This window comes from Anser anser (assembly GCF_964211835.1).
Source record: "Anser anser genome assembly, chromosome: 1".
In the NCBI taxonomy this organism is placed as follows: domain Eukaryota; kingdom Metazoa; phylum Chordata; class Aves; order Anseriformes; family Anatidae; genus Anser; species Anser anser.
In genome coordinates, this window is record NC_139720.1 from 58,927,856 (window position 1) to 58,946,539 (window position 18,684).

Consider the following 18,684-nt stretch of genomic DNA (forward strand, 5'->3'; position numbering starts at 1 on the left):
TTCTCCAGATAATGACCTGATTGTTTTTGGTTTTCTTTGTTTTGTTTTGCCTAATAAACTTGGTGAATATATTTCAAACGTAAATCTGCAAATTCAGCTGTAGCTTTCTACAGAACAGCAGTTCTGCCATGAAAGGTGAAAAAATGAATAACCGCTGTGAATAGCTGAGCAGCAAAGGAGAGGCCTTCCTTGGCTACTGACTACAGAAGGCAATCATCTAATCCTGCCTGATGCATGAATTCTATCTGGCTTCTTGGTGAAGTTTTTCACTATTTGCTTAGTTTCCCATTTATAGCTATGAACAGGGGAATTACACATAAACAGGTCCAAATTAATTTTCTTGTGAATTACTCTCCCTTTTTTTTTTTCAGTCTGCTTTTCTTCTCTTCTACTGGTTATTTGCATGTTTCTATAGTCCCTTAGAAAACTGTCTTTCTGATTTCTAGGGCCCAAAGTGTCTAAATCCTACTCTCTTAAAGGAGCAGATTACTGAACAAGGTTCATTGCCACAAGATGAATTCTAAAAATGAATATGGCAATAATTATTATCATTAAAAACATGCTTGTATTTTGGCAAATGTAGTGAAATGCTTGATTGTCAGAGAAAGAGATATGAGATATTTGGAAAATGAGAAAGAGGAACTTGAAAATCAATCTTTTTCTTCCTGTTTCTTCATATCCTCCTCTATTCCCCATGAAGAAACAAAAAGTATGAGAACATCTTCTTGCAGGAGGAAAAGACTGTTCAGAAAAATATTTAAAATTAAATTATTATTGAAGCTGACTCCTTCCAGAGAAACTATTTAAAGTATATTGTACTTTAAAATATATAACTATAGGCAATTATAGTACAATATAGCACAGGCCAAATTTTGTACTGTTCGTGATAGTTTTACCAGACATGTTGACATCACTGCATATATTCTTTACATCTGTGCTCATTTTTCAAGCCTTTTTCAGTTAAAAAAATGAGCTGTTTTGTGTAGATATTACAACATCAATCAGAAAAGGTATGTAAATAAGTTTCAAGCTACCTTGGAGTGACTTACCATTTTGTTTCTTCACTTTCAACTTACAATTCTATATTTTTAGTATTTGATTTATCGTATTTTAAACATGTTGACATGTCATCTTAAATGCATCAGTGTGCAATACATCCATTTTTAATATTTTATAAATTTTTGTTAAAACTTAAATTGTACTGTGTATTTAATAACTATATTTTAATGTATTTTTAACCTATATTCTAATAAAATAACTTATTTCTCAAATACTTCCTTTAAATACTGCTTTTAAAGAAGTTTATAGACTTATAGTGAAAAGCAAAAGACTTTTAACTTTTTCTTTTTTTCTGGTGAGGAAAACAGCAGAGAAACACCTATTTGCATAAAATGCGGTGTCTGTTGCTAATGCTAGGGCTGGGATAATAATTAATTTAGCTCATTAAAGTTTGTTTTTCTAGACTTATTGCTATGCCCCAAATTCCTACTAGACTATAGCTTGGGGTTATTCCACCTAAAAGAGATTTCTGGACTCTGCAGTTGATACGGTTGATTGGACAAAATTGGTTCAAAATTAGGACACGTGCTGGTCGGTGAAGTGCCAGGGAAGCTGTTATAGCGGCTGGATGGAAGTCAGCAGAGAGCTGGCCAGGATTACTGGAAGTCATGTACTACCTATCTGGGTAGCTGTGGAGTTGGCAGAAGATGCCAAACTTGGGTTAACACTAAGATTAGATTGGGGCTAGGATTATGGCTAAATTTCTTCTTGCCAGGGCAGTGCCTGATTTAGAGTCATTAATGTTGGACTTAGGCTTTAATTTTCAGCTAGTATCCAAATGAAGTTTCTTAGACACTTGTGCTACATAGATCAAACTTTATTTTGTCTTTTAAAATTCTACTATGCAAAATACTTTATAATGAATGTACCAGTGATGTTTAATTTGTTTCCTAAAGCTTTTCCTTCCAAATATTAGTTTTGGAACATTGTAATGTTCTCTGTAAAATAGCTTAAGTTGAATCCAGAGATGCAAATACAGTAAATGAGTAATAGTGATTCTTACTGTTTTTAAACACCTTCTTCTACTCTTTTCAATTTTTTTCAGTGCTGGTTACAGGAAAAACCTAGTTAGGTGCACTGGTATGGCACACAATTGGATTTTAATAGCAGCTACATTTGTCATTTGCATGTAAACAATGTATGTCATTTTGTGCATATACCTAGTATTGCTTCCTGTCCTTTACATAAATTTTGCACAGTATGTTTCTTATTTTTAAAAATTAAATAATTAGTACTAATATTTCAGTTTCTCCTAAAACATTATTTCTTCTTAAAAACCACCACCATCACCAACACCACAAACAAAAAAACAACAACAAAAACTCAAACTCAAAAAGAAGATAGTAAAAGAAACTTGGACTTTCTTCTTTCTTCTTTTCATATCTATTTAGAAATTTACATTTCTAGTTACAGGTGACCTAATGTCTCTCAGAGGAATAACATAAAAAGCGTGGCCAGCTTGAATTGATCCTTTGCTATTTTTACAGCTGGACACTCACATCGTAGCAAGCCACTGCCGCTGAAAAGTTGATCACACACACGTAGGAAGAAGGAGTAGTGTTCTCAAGTATTCTTCTAAGAGTTACTCCCAACTTTTCTTTCTGTATGGTCTTCTGGAAATGCTTCTCTTTTGGTGATATGTATGTAATTATCTAGTTATCGCTAAAATAATGGTTTCTGCTCTTTACATTTGTTCTATGCCTTTGTATTCTCTTCAGAAACAGAGAGTCTTTCTAAAGTAAGAACAAACCACAAAGCCCTTGCAAATGTGTGGCCTCCAAGATGTAGCTGAACTATGAAATAGTAACAAGGAATATAAGATTGTAGTAGCTTCAGCTCAGGAGAAGTATATAAAGCAGTGAAAGGCAGGGAAGAGGCATTCAGAAGATGATCAGACAACAATGTTTTGTTTTGTTTTGTTTTGTTTAAAAAAGTTACAGGAACTTTTTCACACAATATATGATTGGGATGTGAAAATTACTGCCAGCATATATTAAGAGGACCAAAGTGATTAAAAAAAAAAAAAAAACACAAAAAACCAAAACACTAGTTGGATAAATTAATCAGAGAAGAATCTATGGAGGAGTATTGAAGAGAAAGATGCAGCTAGAAAGCAGAGTGATGAAATCCCATCCCTGAGGCAAAGTGCAGCAGAAGAGGCAGAACATCGCTGTAAACGTGCCATTTTCTTACCATCTTTCCACAAGCCTTAACTGTTGGCTGTGGTCAGAAACAGGATGCTGGACTAGATGAGACTCTTGGCTTCACTCAGCACAGATGTCCTTACGTTCTTTCTGCCACTTCCCTGCTTTCTCAGAAGTAGAGCAACAAGCATAGAAGGAACGTTATAAGGAAGTACACGGTTTATGAGCTAGTAGTGACGCGGGTTGAGCCCACCTCTGAACTGTCTTCTGAATGCAATAGTTTCCCCTACAATTTACTAGCCTTATTACTCAAATACACCAACAAAGAGGGAAGGTTCTGGCTCTATGCATGGGAAAAGTTTTCAAATAATAGGCCAGAAAGGGTGAAATTATTTATTTAAAAGTTTTCTGCTTGTTTATAACGGAGCTGTACAGTAGGTGCTTCATGGCATGCCCAGAAGAGGCAAGGAAAAAGGACGGTAGCATACTTACCTAGGTTAGGGACATATCAAGCATCTTGTTTGTCCACCATCATATATACAATCTCTTAAAAAAATCATTTGACTGTTTCAAAAATAAGGGCAAACCCATCAGAGCCGGGGATTTGAATGGCACCAGGTTAACAGCTCTGTCTTAATGCCCTGAAAAGGACTGTATCTGCACTTCTAAATTACTCCATGAATTGCAGCCTCAGAGATAATCTAATCGTTTTCCTTCCTGAGACAATTATTGTAAACTAACTTGTCCTTTAAATGCTGAAGCCAGTTGAATCCTTTAGCTAATTCGTGGCGAGTCCTCGATAGCCAGTCCTTCAGCACGCATTAAAAAAAAAAATGAAGAAAAACTTCCACATTTTTGCGCGTTGCACTTAGAACCATGTAAACACACCCCTTAACAGTAGGACGCCTTCCAGGCCTGTGTTCAACATCTCGTCGAACAGTGAAAGGGCGGCGAGGAGTTCCTCTGAGAGGAAAACCCTCTTCCCCCGGCTCCGTGTCAGCGCGGCGGCCCGCCGGCCGCTAGGGGGCTCTCCAGGCCCGCCGACGGCAGCGGGGCGCCCGCCCCGGCTCTGACAGAAAAACCGCGCTGCTCGCCCCCTGCAACGCTGCGGGGGCCTCGTTTCAAGCTACCTTCTTCTCCTCACGGGGCGGGGATTAAGTGCATGCCGGCGTCTCTCAGCTATCCTCGGATCTAGTTTGAGAAGCCAGACGGCGGGATCCCCCATCGTTACTAATTTTGCCTCTGAAATAGTACATTTCCCGCTCACACCTAGAGGTTGTGTTGTTTTCAGAGGCACCACACCGAACAGTACACCACAGTAGACATCCTGCATAAGCGGCAAAATGTTAACCATCTGAGTTCCCCAATTGCTTGTTTGATTGCTGTCAGTGTTTATACCACAGGAATGAGGGCTTTAAATAGTTGAAGATCAGTAAGGACTTGGTTGGAAGCCTTGTCTCTTCCCTCCTTCCTCCTTCCTGTTTGATTTAAGGTCGCAGTCAGGAGTTCATTAAAGAGTTATTGAGTGTTTTTAGGAGTTGATTTTGCAGTGTTGGATGTTACAAACTCTATAGCAGAGCCACCAGAACAGGCCAAGCAAATTTCCTCCTGCCATGTAAGGTAAACAGCACCCAGCTGTCAAAAGTGGCGTGAAATGAGTCCCAAAAGGAGAGTCATTTATTCCCTTTTCCCCCTCTCCAGCTATTGTAGAATAAATTTACTTTTTCTATGGATTAAATATAAATAGGATGGTGGCCCAACCTTCCTCAAAAGATGCATCTTGAGGTTAGAGTCTTTTAAGATCCAAGTAAGTTGTTCTGCCAGCAGAGTCTCCCCTAGCTAAAGGAAAGTCCTTTCTGAGAGTTAGACTGGAGCTGAGCAGTTTCACTGGGTCTGCAGGGAACTGGAATCTATCATAGCTAACTTGTGACAGTTTCTGTGATATGTTTTGAAACTATTAATGGCTTCTACAGTTCTGGTTTTAATTAAACTTAATAGATGGGAAGTCGAATATAAAGTTCTATTAGGGAACAGCTGCCTTAAGCTTCAATTTTACATAATCTTTGCCTTAAAACCTGGGTAGGGTGAATTTCAGTTGTGTAGGCTAAAACCTGTAAATTGATTAATAAATATACCTGATTTCCTCCTTGTTTAGCAGCATGGGGGTGACTGATGCCCTATTTATTTGTTTGTTATTCCCTCTAGCACTTTTTTTTTTTTTTTTTAAATCAGGGAATCCCAATGAAGTACTAGAATATTATCATAGAAAACATTTATTATCATTTTTTAAGAATCTAAGCTCTGGCCTCATCTTGCCCTTGAAGATTCCCCACTCCTGAGAACCACTCGTGACTTTTGTCCTTTTCAGAAAAACTTGTGACACAGTCTTGTAACAATGGGTAGCTTTTATAATCTGGTTTATGTCCAACTCCATTTAAAAGCCTCGGGTATAAAACCTATTTTGTAAATTGTCTCTGATTTTTCTGCATGGTAAAGTTAAGACACTTGTACATATTAAAATATTGAAAAACAAGGCCAAAAAATAACTCTTCTCACTTGTTGTTGACTCAGAGGAAGAAACTTAAGCCACTGCTGAGTATTGTTGAAAGTCATGCCTTAGTATGTAACAAAACCACCAGCTGCTTTTCTTTCACGTTGTCTTTTATATCACTACACACCTTTTCTTTTTACTGCTATAAAATATCTATTCACTCTCTTGAAAGTTCATCTAACTTTTGCTTTGTTTGCTGTAAAAATGACAGCTTGCGTTATATTGTATAGATGCACTTCTTTTTTTTTCAGTAGCTGCTGTTAACTAATTTAAAATATTTTGACTTCGACTAGTGAAAGGACTGAAAATCATCCATGGGTTAATTGTGTTTTCTAAGGCTTGTAAAGCTGCCCTTGCTACTGGCTGCTTGCTGAGTTCTGAAATAGTACAGTCCTGTTGCACTGCACATATAAATTGTATTTATTTTGGTTATAGTTCATGAATACACTAGCAAGACTGTCTTCTCGTTTTTTTTTATTTTTTCATTTTTTAAAACATCTTACAAAACATTTATGTGGCAGGATGATATATGCATACATATATTTTATATTTCACTTATTTATTTATAAGCTGCTTATTAAATATCTCTTGGTTAGTATTTATTGCTCATTTGCTGGACTGGTTTCTGTTTTATCTTTGTGCTGGCATTTTTTTTTGTATTTTTTTTGTTTGTTTGTTTGTTTTTCCCAGAAGAAAGGAATTATACAATGTATTTTACTTTGAGTAGAAGAGTACTTATTTTTAGTGTTCTTCGTAATTCTTGGACTATATTTTTGGACTAGTTCTCCATGCTTGGAGACTGCTGCTGATAGTTAAATACTCTCTTTTCTCATGAACATGTTCTAACAAGTTATTTAAGTTGTTATTGGGATTAAAAAAGAAATTGTAGTAAAATGCCATTCCTTTTTGAACTTTAATTTCCTTTCTTGTCTTGGTAAAAATCTCATAATCACGGAATCAAATGGTTGAGGTTGGAAGGGACCCCTGGAGATTATCTAGTCCAACGTCCCTGCAGGGTCCCTAGAACACATTACCCAAGCTTGCGTCCAGACAGCTTTTGAATAACTCCAGGAAGGAGACTCCACAACCTCTCTGGGCAATCTGTTCCACATACACATTGATCAGATCCCCCCCTGAGCCCTCTCTTTTGCAGGCGGAAGAGTCCCAGCTCCCTCAGCCTTTCCTCAGATGACAGATGCTCCAGTCCCTTCGTCATTTTAGTAGCCCTTCGCTGGACTCACTCCAGAACTTCTTGTCTCTCTTGTACGGGGGAGCCCAGAACTGGACACAGCACTCCAGGTGAAGCCTCACCAGGGCTGCGTAGAGGGCGAGGATCACCTCCCTTGACCTGCTGGCAATGCTCTTCGTGATGCAGCCCAGGATACCACTGACCACAAGGGAACATTGTTGGCTCATGGTCAAGTTGTTGTCCACTGGGACCCCCCCAACCCCTTCTCCTCAGAGCTCCTTTCCAGCAGATCAGCTCCCAGCCTGTACTGGTGCGTGGGGTTATTCATCCCCAGGTGGAGGACCCTGCACTTGCCTTTGTTGAATTCTAAGAGTTTCTTCTCTGCCCATCTCTCCAGCCTGTTGAGATCCTTCTGAGCGGCTGATACTCTGGTGTATCAGCCACTCCTCCCAGTTTAGTATCATCAGCACACTTTCTGAGGGGGCACTCTATCCCTTCATCCAAGTCACTGATGAGTAAGTTAAACAATACTGCACCCAGTATTGACCCCAGGGGACACTGCTAGCTACTGCCCCTGCCACTGATCTCACTGATCTCTGAGACCTGCCATTCAGCCAGTTCTCAGACAGAACAGACATAGAGGGAATGAGAATAAGTAGCAGGAACATAATGTGATTAACATCTTAAAAAGAAAAAAAAAAAAAAAAGAGAAAAAGAAGGAAGTCTCAAAGTTTTACGTAAATAGATACAGAATGAATGATGCCATTCCATAGGACCCACTGCAGTACGCACAGGGATTTTTCTTCATTGCAAGTGGAGGGAAGAATGCATTTACTTGGGCAGCAAGTAGTGGTCCACGTGACAAAAAGTTCAAAAACTTTACATCAATACATTTTTCTCTTATAAGCTTGTTTAAAAAAAAACTGTAATTACCAAATAAAGGAGTCATGTATTATGTGTACTCTTTTGAGTCAGACCTTTTCACATTAAACACCTCTTAGTTCATAGAAGGAGGAAAAATGACAAAAAAAAAAAAAAGGCACCACAATGGAAGGAGATAATATACTATAGAGTAGTTAGAAGAGGAAAGGAAAAATTACTTCTCTTTTGGGTTTTGTCTCGTTCTCATTCTGATAGCTTTCTACTTTTAGCTTACAGAGTGATAGGAATCTTAGTCTCTTTTCTGCTGGCTCTGCTGCAGAGGTTGTTACCAGTCAATGCAGAAGGACAGTAACTTCTAAGAACACTACAGCAATTCTTTCAGGAGTAGTTTTAGCTGTTCTCCATCCCTCCACCAAGATAACATCAAAGTAGTAATTGCTTGAACTTGCAGACTTTGTAATAAGCCATAATGCTTGGGTAGGATAGTTTTATATATACTGGATATTCTTCTTTGTTCAAGTGTTTATGCGTTCTATGTGAACTACTTCAACCTGTTTATTTAAAATATATTTTGCATTGAGTTGTCCAAATTCTGAAAGTTTAAACAAAATGTGTTTAATATTAAATACACTGCCACATTTCTCATAAAATTAAATGTATGTAAATGCGAGCTGTTTGTGTAAGTTACACGTGTATTTGCCACAGTTGAATTGGATCACTGTGATAGCTTCTGAGTGGATGGGACTGTATGACTGAACTAATCTGAAAAATATTATTCTTTCTGGAGGCAGCCCTTTGCATTATTAGTTTTGTTTTACGATGGTACTCCCTTACTGATATTTGCAATTGTGTTCCTATGAAATATGATGCCATTCTGATGGATAGGTGCAGGCAGCAGAATTGTGGCTGTGAATTTCCAGACTTTCAGACAGGTTATAAAGCAACTGAACTACTGATATAAATGTTTCAGTATTACATATTGTGCCTGCATCATTTTAGATATGCTGTTTCTGGGGAGATTAGCATATTATCTGTGCTTTGGAAAGAGGGAGGTTTACATATGCTACAAATTTATATATAAACAAAATGCATTTTCAATATGTTGTTTCTTTTTTTTTTTTTTAGCAGACATGTAACAATGTTTTATATTCCACATCTCTATTGCATTTTTATCATCAAGCATCATATAAAAATGTTTTTAAAAACTTTCTACTTGACACAGATAGTTCTGTCCTTGATGGGATGGGAGAAAGCGATCACAGGTGGCAGACGTTACACCATTTTTTTTGATGCAGTAGTTGAAAAGTTAGGTACAGTAGTGCTAGAGACTATTAAAATTCCTCAATTGAATGGCGTAGAATATAATTTATTTTAGAGTTCTAAGTTAGGAATAACTTCCATGAATGTCTGGAAAGCAAAATAGTTATTTTGTTTTTCTGTGTGTGTGTTTTTTGTTTTTTGTTTTTAGAGACATATTACTATGTATCTCCTCTAGTTGGTGCCTTTTTTTTGGCTCTGACTCCTATGGGGATTGTCATAGCTGCCAAACACCCAGCTACCAGAACTGTTCTCCATTCAGGATGGGAGCCTGTTATAACTGCCATGGTTATAAGCAGGTAAGTCTATATGTTTTTGTTTGTCTTGAGGTCTCTCGTTGGTCTCTCTATATATCTTATATAACACCTGACTGTGCTTGAAAGAAACATTCAAGGAGCCTCTAGAATGCGGAGTGGGAATAAACTTTCATCTTCCAAAAATTACGAAGTTACATAGTTAAATCATAGATCGGAATGAGTGGGGAAGCTAGCAGTAGCCTGTGGAAATGACTGAACAGAGATGTACTGTATCAAATAAAGGAAACAGTGAAGTATTCATCTCCTGCAGCTTCCTATCAAAACTGCACACTGATCTAAGAAGTGATTTAATCAAATGAAAGCTATGAATCTTAAAAGTCAAGTGATTTTCTGAAATTCTATGGTCTTTGTTATACAAGAAGTCAATTTTAATATCTAAATCAGTAGCTGTAGCAATGTTAGTCTGTAGCGGAGGACAAAGTAATAGGGGAAAAAAGATGAATTGAGAAGAAAATTGGCTTGAAGATATTAAAAGATTGAAATTATTAAAAAAGTTTGAAATACTAATTAATGTAGCTGTTTGCCTTATTCTAAATATTGTACTTTGTTTTTCAGTATTGGTGGCCTTATTCTGGACACTACTGTATCTGATCCAAACTTGGTTGGAATTGTTGTTTATACCCCGGTAATTAATGGTAAGACTAAGACAGGATTATATGCTGCTACGTATTGATTGATACACTTTGGTTTGATAAAAGCCTATTAACACCTGAAGAGAGTTTCTTGGTCCTATTTACTGCAATCATTAAAACATGTTGGAGAAAATGAGAAGTATGAGCCTGAAGTATGCATTAAGAAAATGTGAAAATTGAAGAGGTATATTCAAATATTATATGACCAAATATTATATGGAAATTGATATGGCTGAGGAAAATTTAGATAATAATTTGTTTCAGATGATTTTCTTTTGAATGTCCAAGGGCAAATTTTCAAAATAGCAATTCAATATTTACTTGCGTGTAGGTTTAAGAGCCAACAGGGGCGCTACATGCAAATTGATTTCTTAAGAGAAATGTATATTGGTTCCCATGTTTGTTATGCGCTTTCCAGATGCACAAAAATGTATTCATGACAATTTCATCCATAAATAGTTTTGTCATCTAAGAAAAATAACAAGGCAAATTCTGCATGAACAGATAATATCTTATTAGACTGATGTAGTTATTTGCAACATGCAAATTTTTAGCTTCTTTTTTTTTGCTACAGTATCATGTGACTAATACGTTTAGCTTGCAATAATTATAATCACTGGATCTGTTCCCACAATAATGCTCACTAGCTGCTCTTTTCCCCTTTTTTATTTCTACATTTGATTCTGTACATTATTTTGCACTTTTATGCATTGATTTTAAATCAATTTCTCTAACTATCAAGATGATTCTGACTTCAGATTTTTGCTTATCAAGTGCTTTGGCTTATCTTAACTTGGCCTTTGCAAATGCCATTGGGGTATATTCTATTTTGTTTTCTAAGCTATCAATTAAATAAGTTAAAACCACTTGGTTTGCTCATCTGCTTTGATAATAAAAATGTTAATATTGATGCTGGGTTCTGAAACACTTTGCCTCTGACATAATTAACTTCCAAAGGTTGCTAGTGGAAATGCGGCATGGGATAGCATCAAAACAATTTGCAACAGTTAAAAGTTGGTATATCTATGGCTGTGCCCATTAGGCAAGCTGTTCTGTTAAAGGAGATAATTGTGTTACCTTGACAGAGGGATGTTCTTGGTAAATTCATGTTAGCTTTTGTTTTGCTGCTCTCTTATCTTCTAGATGCTTACAAATTGTCTATTTAGTAATTTGTTCTTATACTTGTCAGGAATATAAATTTTACAAACATACAGATTCCCCATATCATTCTTTTTGGTCCTTTTTAAATATACATTTTCTGTTTTCCCTATTACAGCCCTCTGGTATTCACTAACCTCTAAGATAATCAGTTTGCAAAAATAATAATTCATATTCAAAAATAATAATTCATATTCAATAATTCAATAATTAATAATGATAATTCATGGACTGTTCATCTAGCTCTCTAAGGATGCTCTACATTTAATTTATCCTCAGGCCGTACAGACTTAAACGTACAAGTTTATGATCAGGCATCACCATTTTTTACAAAGTCAGGATACAAAAGGAACTGAGTATTTCAGTCCTCCACACAGCATGCTTCTTTCCTATTAAGCTCTTGTATTTCTTTTTAATTTCCTTTAAATATAAGGCATTTCAGTGTTGCTGCTTATGTTCCTTGTTGACTATAAATTCATTTTTACTTTTCAGCCTTTATGCTTCCTTGCCTGAGCCTTTCCTTTATATTCATTCAGAATTGCAAGTACTTGCATCTACTTTTTGTGCATTTCCATTTTGATTTCCAGATACCTAAAGAGCAGGGTGACCATGTTGATCTTTGACCTCTACTGCTTTACAGCTGAAAGCTTTCTTGTAATAGTCCTCCTCCTTGGTAGCTTACTTCCTAAGAGAAGAGGATCGTGTTTTCTTTAGAGGCAGGTGCACCCAAAGCTCTTACCAGTGGTACTGCTTTCCTAGATGACATCTCTTGATTACAACAGCAAACAATTGTCTGATGATTGCTTTATACTGTTTTCCAGTAGGCTTCTCTCTCTGCTCCAGTACAGTAGTAGAATAGGTCTGGATTTCCTCTATAGATTCTCATGTTCTGGTCTTGCTGCCTACACTGGATACAGGTCTGATGGATACAGGTCTGATGGATATAGGTCTAATGGATACAGGCCTTTCTCAAGACCGCACGCTCTTACCAGATGTTGCAGTGATGATGGTCTTTTACCCTGTAGTAGTTATGAACTGCCCTTGTAAGTGGAACTATGCATCCTGTTCAAGGTTGGTTTCTTTCACAGAAATTGGCTGTAAAAGCTGAATTGCGTGCGTGTTTACATTTTGCCTTTTTTAAAAATTTGTAGTTAATGATTGGACTTAAGTAAATCATTTTAATTGCTAGGAATGACAGCTTACTATAAACATGCCTCTAGAGAAAAAGTTAAATGTACCACTTTGTTTCTGATTTTCTTTCATAAGTTTATGAACAGAATTAAGGCAATGTGCATACATTCTTTTGATCTATCTTTAGAGAAAAAGAACTAGCCAAATACTATACATAGCCATGGATGATTAGCTGGCAGGTCAAAAGATCCCTGAAGAATTAGGTAGGCTGAGAGAGGGAAAGCTGTGGCTAAAAGTGGGCTTGTAGCTGTGACAGTCCCACTGTGGTTCTCTGATGATGATTGCTGTGATAATTGCACCACCCCAGTTATAAAAGCTGCCTTCATTTTAAGAAGTTTTGTATTTCTAGGCAGTTCTCAGCCTTTGGCATCTGCCCCCCAAACTACTGTGCAATGCCTGAGAATGTTTTTTTCCATGCTACACCAGGTACCTTACCCCGTTGCTTATTTGGATTTTTCATGCTTAGCTGCTTCTTTTCTTGTTACGCGTAAAGCAATCTTTTCCCAGCTCGCAAGGTTTAAACTTTTTAGTGACTAGTAATGGACCATCATGGAGTTGTTTATAGTCTCCTGTCCATATATTTCAGCTACTGTCCCAGTCTTAAACTCCATGTTGTAATTAGAGTAACTTCACACCATGCGCCATTTTGGAACTCTTAACAAGCTGGCAACAAGCATAATAATAGGTCAAGACTAGAGACTTGTGCTGCTACCGTAAGGGAAAGCTAGTGCAAGGCCTGTGACCCATGATCAGCAATAGCAATGCTGCTTTTGCAGTGCCACTGGACAACAACGTAAGCACTAATGAATTCTGGTTTTCCCTCATCCACAAATGAACAGAGGGGCGTAAGTATAAGTGTCGTATGTGTGTGCTAAACTCCTCAGTCCTCAGAATTTGAAATATAGAGGCATTTCTATTGTAAAATATAGAAGAAAATACATTCTGTGTAGAGGATGCAGTGTGCCTGCTTTATGGTACACCTCCTGAAAAAGGAAATTGTAGGTAAGTGATTTTTTCAGTTGCTGTTAGATTAGGCTTTCCTGGTTTTCATAATTCTATTGGCTCCTTTTGATTTTGCTGGTCAGTATAACGTAGAAAACTGGAGTTTAGGAAATCTTTCAGTTAAAAAAAAACATCTGTTGACACTCATTTACTAACCAAAGATGTGCTAGGCCACTTAACAGAAAGCTTTTTAAATATGACTCTTGCAGAAAGCTTTCTTTCCCAGTGCTTTCCTGTCCTTGGAATTATCATTGTAAACATAAGCAGTGAAAGTAGCTGCAGGTTTTCCCACTCAAAGTGGTTTTTAGATGCCTTTTCCTTTCTCCTACTTTGAAGCTTGTTGTTCCTGTGAAACAAGGAAACCTGAAATAAATATTGTAACCTATTGGGATTATGTCTAGCCAAAATCTCAGGATGGTGTGTGAGTGTCCAAGATTTCAAATTGTTGCTGATTTTTTCAGTGCCAATTGTTGGATATCGTGAAATCCTGGACATTATACACTGCAAAGTCATCAGGTGTTAGGCTTCCTTTGTGCGCCAGTAAGTAGCATTCAATCAGGTCCTGTCTAAGTGGTTTTCATATTCTTAGATGTGGGACAAGGCACTTTCATCATATATATGTTACAGTTTGGAGCCATATATCTTCTGGTTTAAGAAATATTGGTCTGGAATTTGAACACCCTCAAAGATTCCTACCCCTGTTAACAATAACTGCAAATTTTTGCCAAGAATATTAAAATAGTTCTTAAGCAGGCAGGCATTTATAGTCAACTTTAGTGCTGGTGGCCAGAAGTATTTTACAACCAGTTTTCCAATTTTCCCCTGTTAAACAGATTTCTTGAGATGAAGAATTATTTTTAATTCTATGGTCGGTTGGGTTAAATTTTAACTGTGCTTTCTAAAAATAAATAAATCATTTTGTGGTTTTAGCCATTGGGGTACTTTAAATCTAGTTGAAATTTAGATGTTTGTGTTTGATGTACTGAAGTTCTGAAGAAACTAGCTAAAATTCCAGCATGGCTGTGCTTCAGCCTAGATACTCAAAGCTGATCATTATGTTTTCTAATGGAAGAGATGTATAAAATTTACAAATCCACTTACAGCAACACAGTTTGTTGAATTTGGCTCAGGAACTGCAATTTGCAAGTCGCTGAGTTCCTTTTGTGCAGAAAAAAAAAGATAATGCTTTATACAATTATATGCTTCAGAATAATCAGCTGAAATTAACTGAGATTACTAGATAGAGCCACTTTCCATTTTCCTTGCATGCTTAAAAAAATATTGTGAGATATCTTGTAAGTATTTTTATTTCAAGAGTTACTGCGTAGTAAACAACATGTCATTAGATTTCACCCCGTTTTTATGCATTTTGTAGAATGGAGGTTCTACAAATTACTTCTGAAAACAACTGAAAACCAGAAATGGTATGAAGGCTTCATATAGAAAAACTTGCATTTACAGATGATTTGAAACAAGAGTCCTTAAGGGTAACATAAATCTGTTGTAATATTCCCTACTCTTTGGCTGTACGTAGTATTTGATATGTGGGAGAAATAAATGTAGATCAAGGAATATGAAGAACCTGTATGAGAAAATTTAACACAAAACTTAATGAGTGTCTGTTGTCTGGGAGATGAAAGTTAAGCTTATGTAATATATTCCCCAAACCATTTTTTTTTTAAATCTATTAATAGGATAAATTGAAGGACAGACTTTCAGGCTTTTCAGATATCTCTTGATGTAAATTGTTTCCTTTAGAGAATATGGAAAGAAAATACCAGAAATCATTCCCCCTCAAAAAATAAAATGTATTTTTAATAACTTTATGTATTTTAATCTGCTATAGGATAGTTGTACTCTCAGCTTTTATACAACAGAGAAGTGCTTTGATTAGAAGACAATCATTGTCTCAGATGGCTGAGTTTCTGAAATTTTCCTCTGTAAGTTACAAGGGAAGACATTAGTGTACTTCTATGGTACTGGAGCAATTTGTCTGTGTAGGAAATTAGTTTTTCTGCATCCTGAATTGCACAGAATATAATAGAATTAGAAGGCACCTATACTGTATGAGATTTATAATTCAGTCTTTATTTTGGAATGAAAATGGAGGAGGATTTTCATTCTGAATATTTAATTCTGACTCATTATTGGGTTATAGTTCTACTACTTTTTAGTTGCTAGTTGTACATGTAAATCTGCATAATCTGTGCTGTTATAGATGTGAGTTCTTTCTTTTAAGTATTTTATTTTTTTACAAGATTTCAGTAATCATTAGTTTTCACATCACAAGTATATCCAGAATATTTTCATTTTTTGACAGTCAAGGAATACTTGTCAATTAGGCATAGGATAAAAATTATTTATGAGCCAAACCAAACCTAAACCACTCAATTTTAAAATGTAATGGTTTGCATATGTAATGTCTTAAAAACTAAAAAAAAAAAAAAAAAAACACCTTAATTGGCACAACTGACTGTATTGCTGTGTATTGTGGTTAGGAGGGTGCAAAGATGAGCATTCTTCTTCGGGAATTTTGTTGGCCTAATTCTACCCTTATATAGGTATTAATAGATTTTTGTCCTATTGCAGAAGCTGTAGTGTAGAAGTTTGGGAACAGCACAGTATTCTGTGACTGATAATCTCTCCCATAGAAGTGAATTTATAAAGACCTTTAATCTCAATGAATTGATGTGCATAAAGTTTGCCATTCTTACAAAGTTATTTGTGTACCCCATCGTGCAACTGTTCTTAATAGTCTTGTGAATGGTTATGGTGTTGGTTTTTAAAGCTGAGTACCTAGGCTTTATCTTGTTATCTTGTGCTCTCAGTGCTTTCAGGAAGGTAGTTTTCTGCAGGAACCCATCTTCATTTATATATACTTAAGGGAAAAAAAAAAAAAAAAGAATGAGATGGAAACCCAAAGGAGAGGAGGTAACTTTATATATAAGGTAGTTGAATACTGCTTTGAAAAATTCCTCTTGCCTACCATGCAGTTCTCCCCAGTGTTAAACAAGTACCTTAAAACAAATTTTTTACCAATTAGTAGTAACATAATTATTCTCATTTTCTGAAATATCTGATTGTAGATTCTGAATCTGACCTGCAAAAATATTAAACACTGATTGATACAAATGAAAACATTCATTGGTGCAAATGAAATCAATGAAAAGTCTGGTTTAAATACTTATTCAGAACAAAATGACTTAAATGTTTCACATTCATTACCAAAAACTGCAAAACGCTCTTTGCAGACAGTATAAAAATATCACTTCACAGGTATATTTTAAAAATAAATGCATTCATGTTTGCAAAGCACTCAGATTTATAGTGACAAGCACCAATGAAAAGCAGAAGAGAAACTAGTAAGTCTGTATTCAGTCCAGATTTTGAAGAGTGGATATTAAATTAAGACTGTGAATCATTCATGATATGCTAAGGATAAATTAAAGTATCAAAGCGATGTTTAGTCAGGCAATGCATCATGACATTGACTTAGAAGAATTAGAAGTCTGAGAGGAAGACTAGTAATCGTATTATTTTACTGCAACATAACTTATACCAATTTACCTATGGAGCATTTACAGATAGGTTTCTATAAGATGTAGGGGGCTGTATCTACCATGAACTTGGGCTTTGGAGCACCTTGATTCTGGGTGTCTGGCTGCCTGCAGAGAAACTAAATCTAGAGCAAAGGGTTCCCAGTAGTGTGTGGAGGATGGTGAGCTAGTTTGGAAGACCACAGGGAAACAAATACACCTGTGTGCTAAAGATTCAAAGTTAGAGTCCTTTTCTAAGGTTAGATGGAAGCTTTTGTTCTTCAAAAGCAGGAAGTAAGCAGGGTTTGTTCTGTACATTGGAAGCATAGCTGAAATAGTGTTGAGAGGAAGAGCTGGCTTTATTTGCTTTTCAATAAAATCACAGAACCAGTTAGGTTGGAAGGGACATTTTGAGATCTAGTCCAAGACCCTTGCTCAAGCATTGTCCTGGATTGTGTCCAGTTGGGTTTTGAATATATCCACAGACGGAGACTCCACAACCTCTCTGGGCAACCTGCTCCAGTGTTTGATCACCCTTGTTAAAAATGTGGTATTTTTTTTGTGTGTGTGTGTGTTCAGATAGAATATCTTGTGTTCTATGTTTTTCTCATTGCCTCTTGCCCTGTCAGTAGGCACTTCTGAGAAGGACCTGGCTCCCTTGTCTTCATCCCTCCCCTCAGGTATTTAAACACGTCAATAAGATCCCCCTGAGCCTTCTCTGTTCTACAGGCTGAGCAGCCCCAGCTCTCTCAGCCTCTCCTCATATGAAAGATGCTCCAGTTCCTGTGATCCTGTGCTAAACTTGCTCCAGTAGGTCCATGTCCTGTACTGGAGAGTTCAGAATTGGGCTCAGTACTTAGATATGACCTCACCAGTACTGAGTACAGACGAAGCATCACCTCCCTCCACCTGCTGTTGATGCTCTTCCTAATGCAGTTGAGGATACCGTTGGCTGCCTTTGCCATGAAGGTGCATCGCTGGGTCATGGCCAACTTCTTGTCCTCCAGAACCCCCCGTGTCCTTCTCTGCAGAGCTGCTTTCCAGATAGCCAACTCCCAGCCTGTACAGGTGCACAGGCTTGTTCTTCCCCAGATGCAGGACTTTGCATTTCCCCTCATTGATCTTCCTTTCAGCTCAGCTCTCCAGACTCTCCAGGTCCCTCTGAACGGCAGCACAACCCTCTGGTATGTCAGATATTCCTCCAGTTTTCCCTTGGAAATGGTACCCAAAGTGTGTGGTATAAGATATGTGGAAAACAACAACATCAAAACCAATCAATCAACCAGAAGCAAAAACAAAAAACACAACACCAGCCTGGTGAATTACCCAGAGCATTAGGTGATCTGAGATGAGTCTGCATCAGCAACACCCAGTCTACTTCCTTTAACTTCTATGATTGTTTGTTTTTTTAACCTGTAAAATGTTAATAAGAGTAATGAGGGACAGATCTGCTTTGAAATATTCTTTAAGATGCATTGATACAAAGTACTTTTAATGTGGTTTTCAGACTAGCATGGTTACTTCTCTTACTAGAAAAAAAAATCCTTTTCCAAATAGTGCTTAGTAGAATCATGCCTGTAGGCATACTCACAAATACATGACGTGGTTTTGGCTCTACTTTAAATATGGTTTTGCGTGCTTGTTTTACAAAACAAAAGAACTGTGATAAAAAAAATAAATCAGAGGTGGTATTAATTCTTGCTTAT

The 18,684-nt window shown here is 36.8% G+C and overlaps 1 protein-coding gene across 4 annotated transcripts in view; it reads left to right on the forward strand.

The window, feature by feature from the left end:
• SLC41A2 (solute carrier family 41 member 2) overlaps positions 1-18,684 on the forward strand; it is a 59,703-nt gene that overhangs the window by 21,707 nt on the left and 19,312 nt on the right. For all 4 annotated transcript variants that reach the window (XM_083846574.1, XM_083846573.1, XM_083846575.1 and 1 more), the window contains 2 exons: positions 9,294-9,441; positions 10,015-10,094. In XM_083846574.1, coding sequence (XP_083702700.1) covers positions 9,294-9,441; positions 10,015-10,094 — 228 coding nt within the window. The remainder of the gene's footprint in view (positions 1-9,293; positions 9,442-10,014; positions 10,095-18,684) is intronic.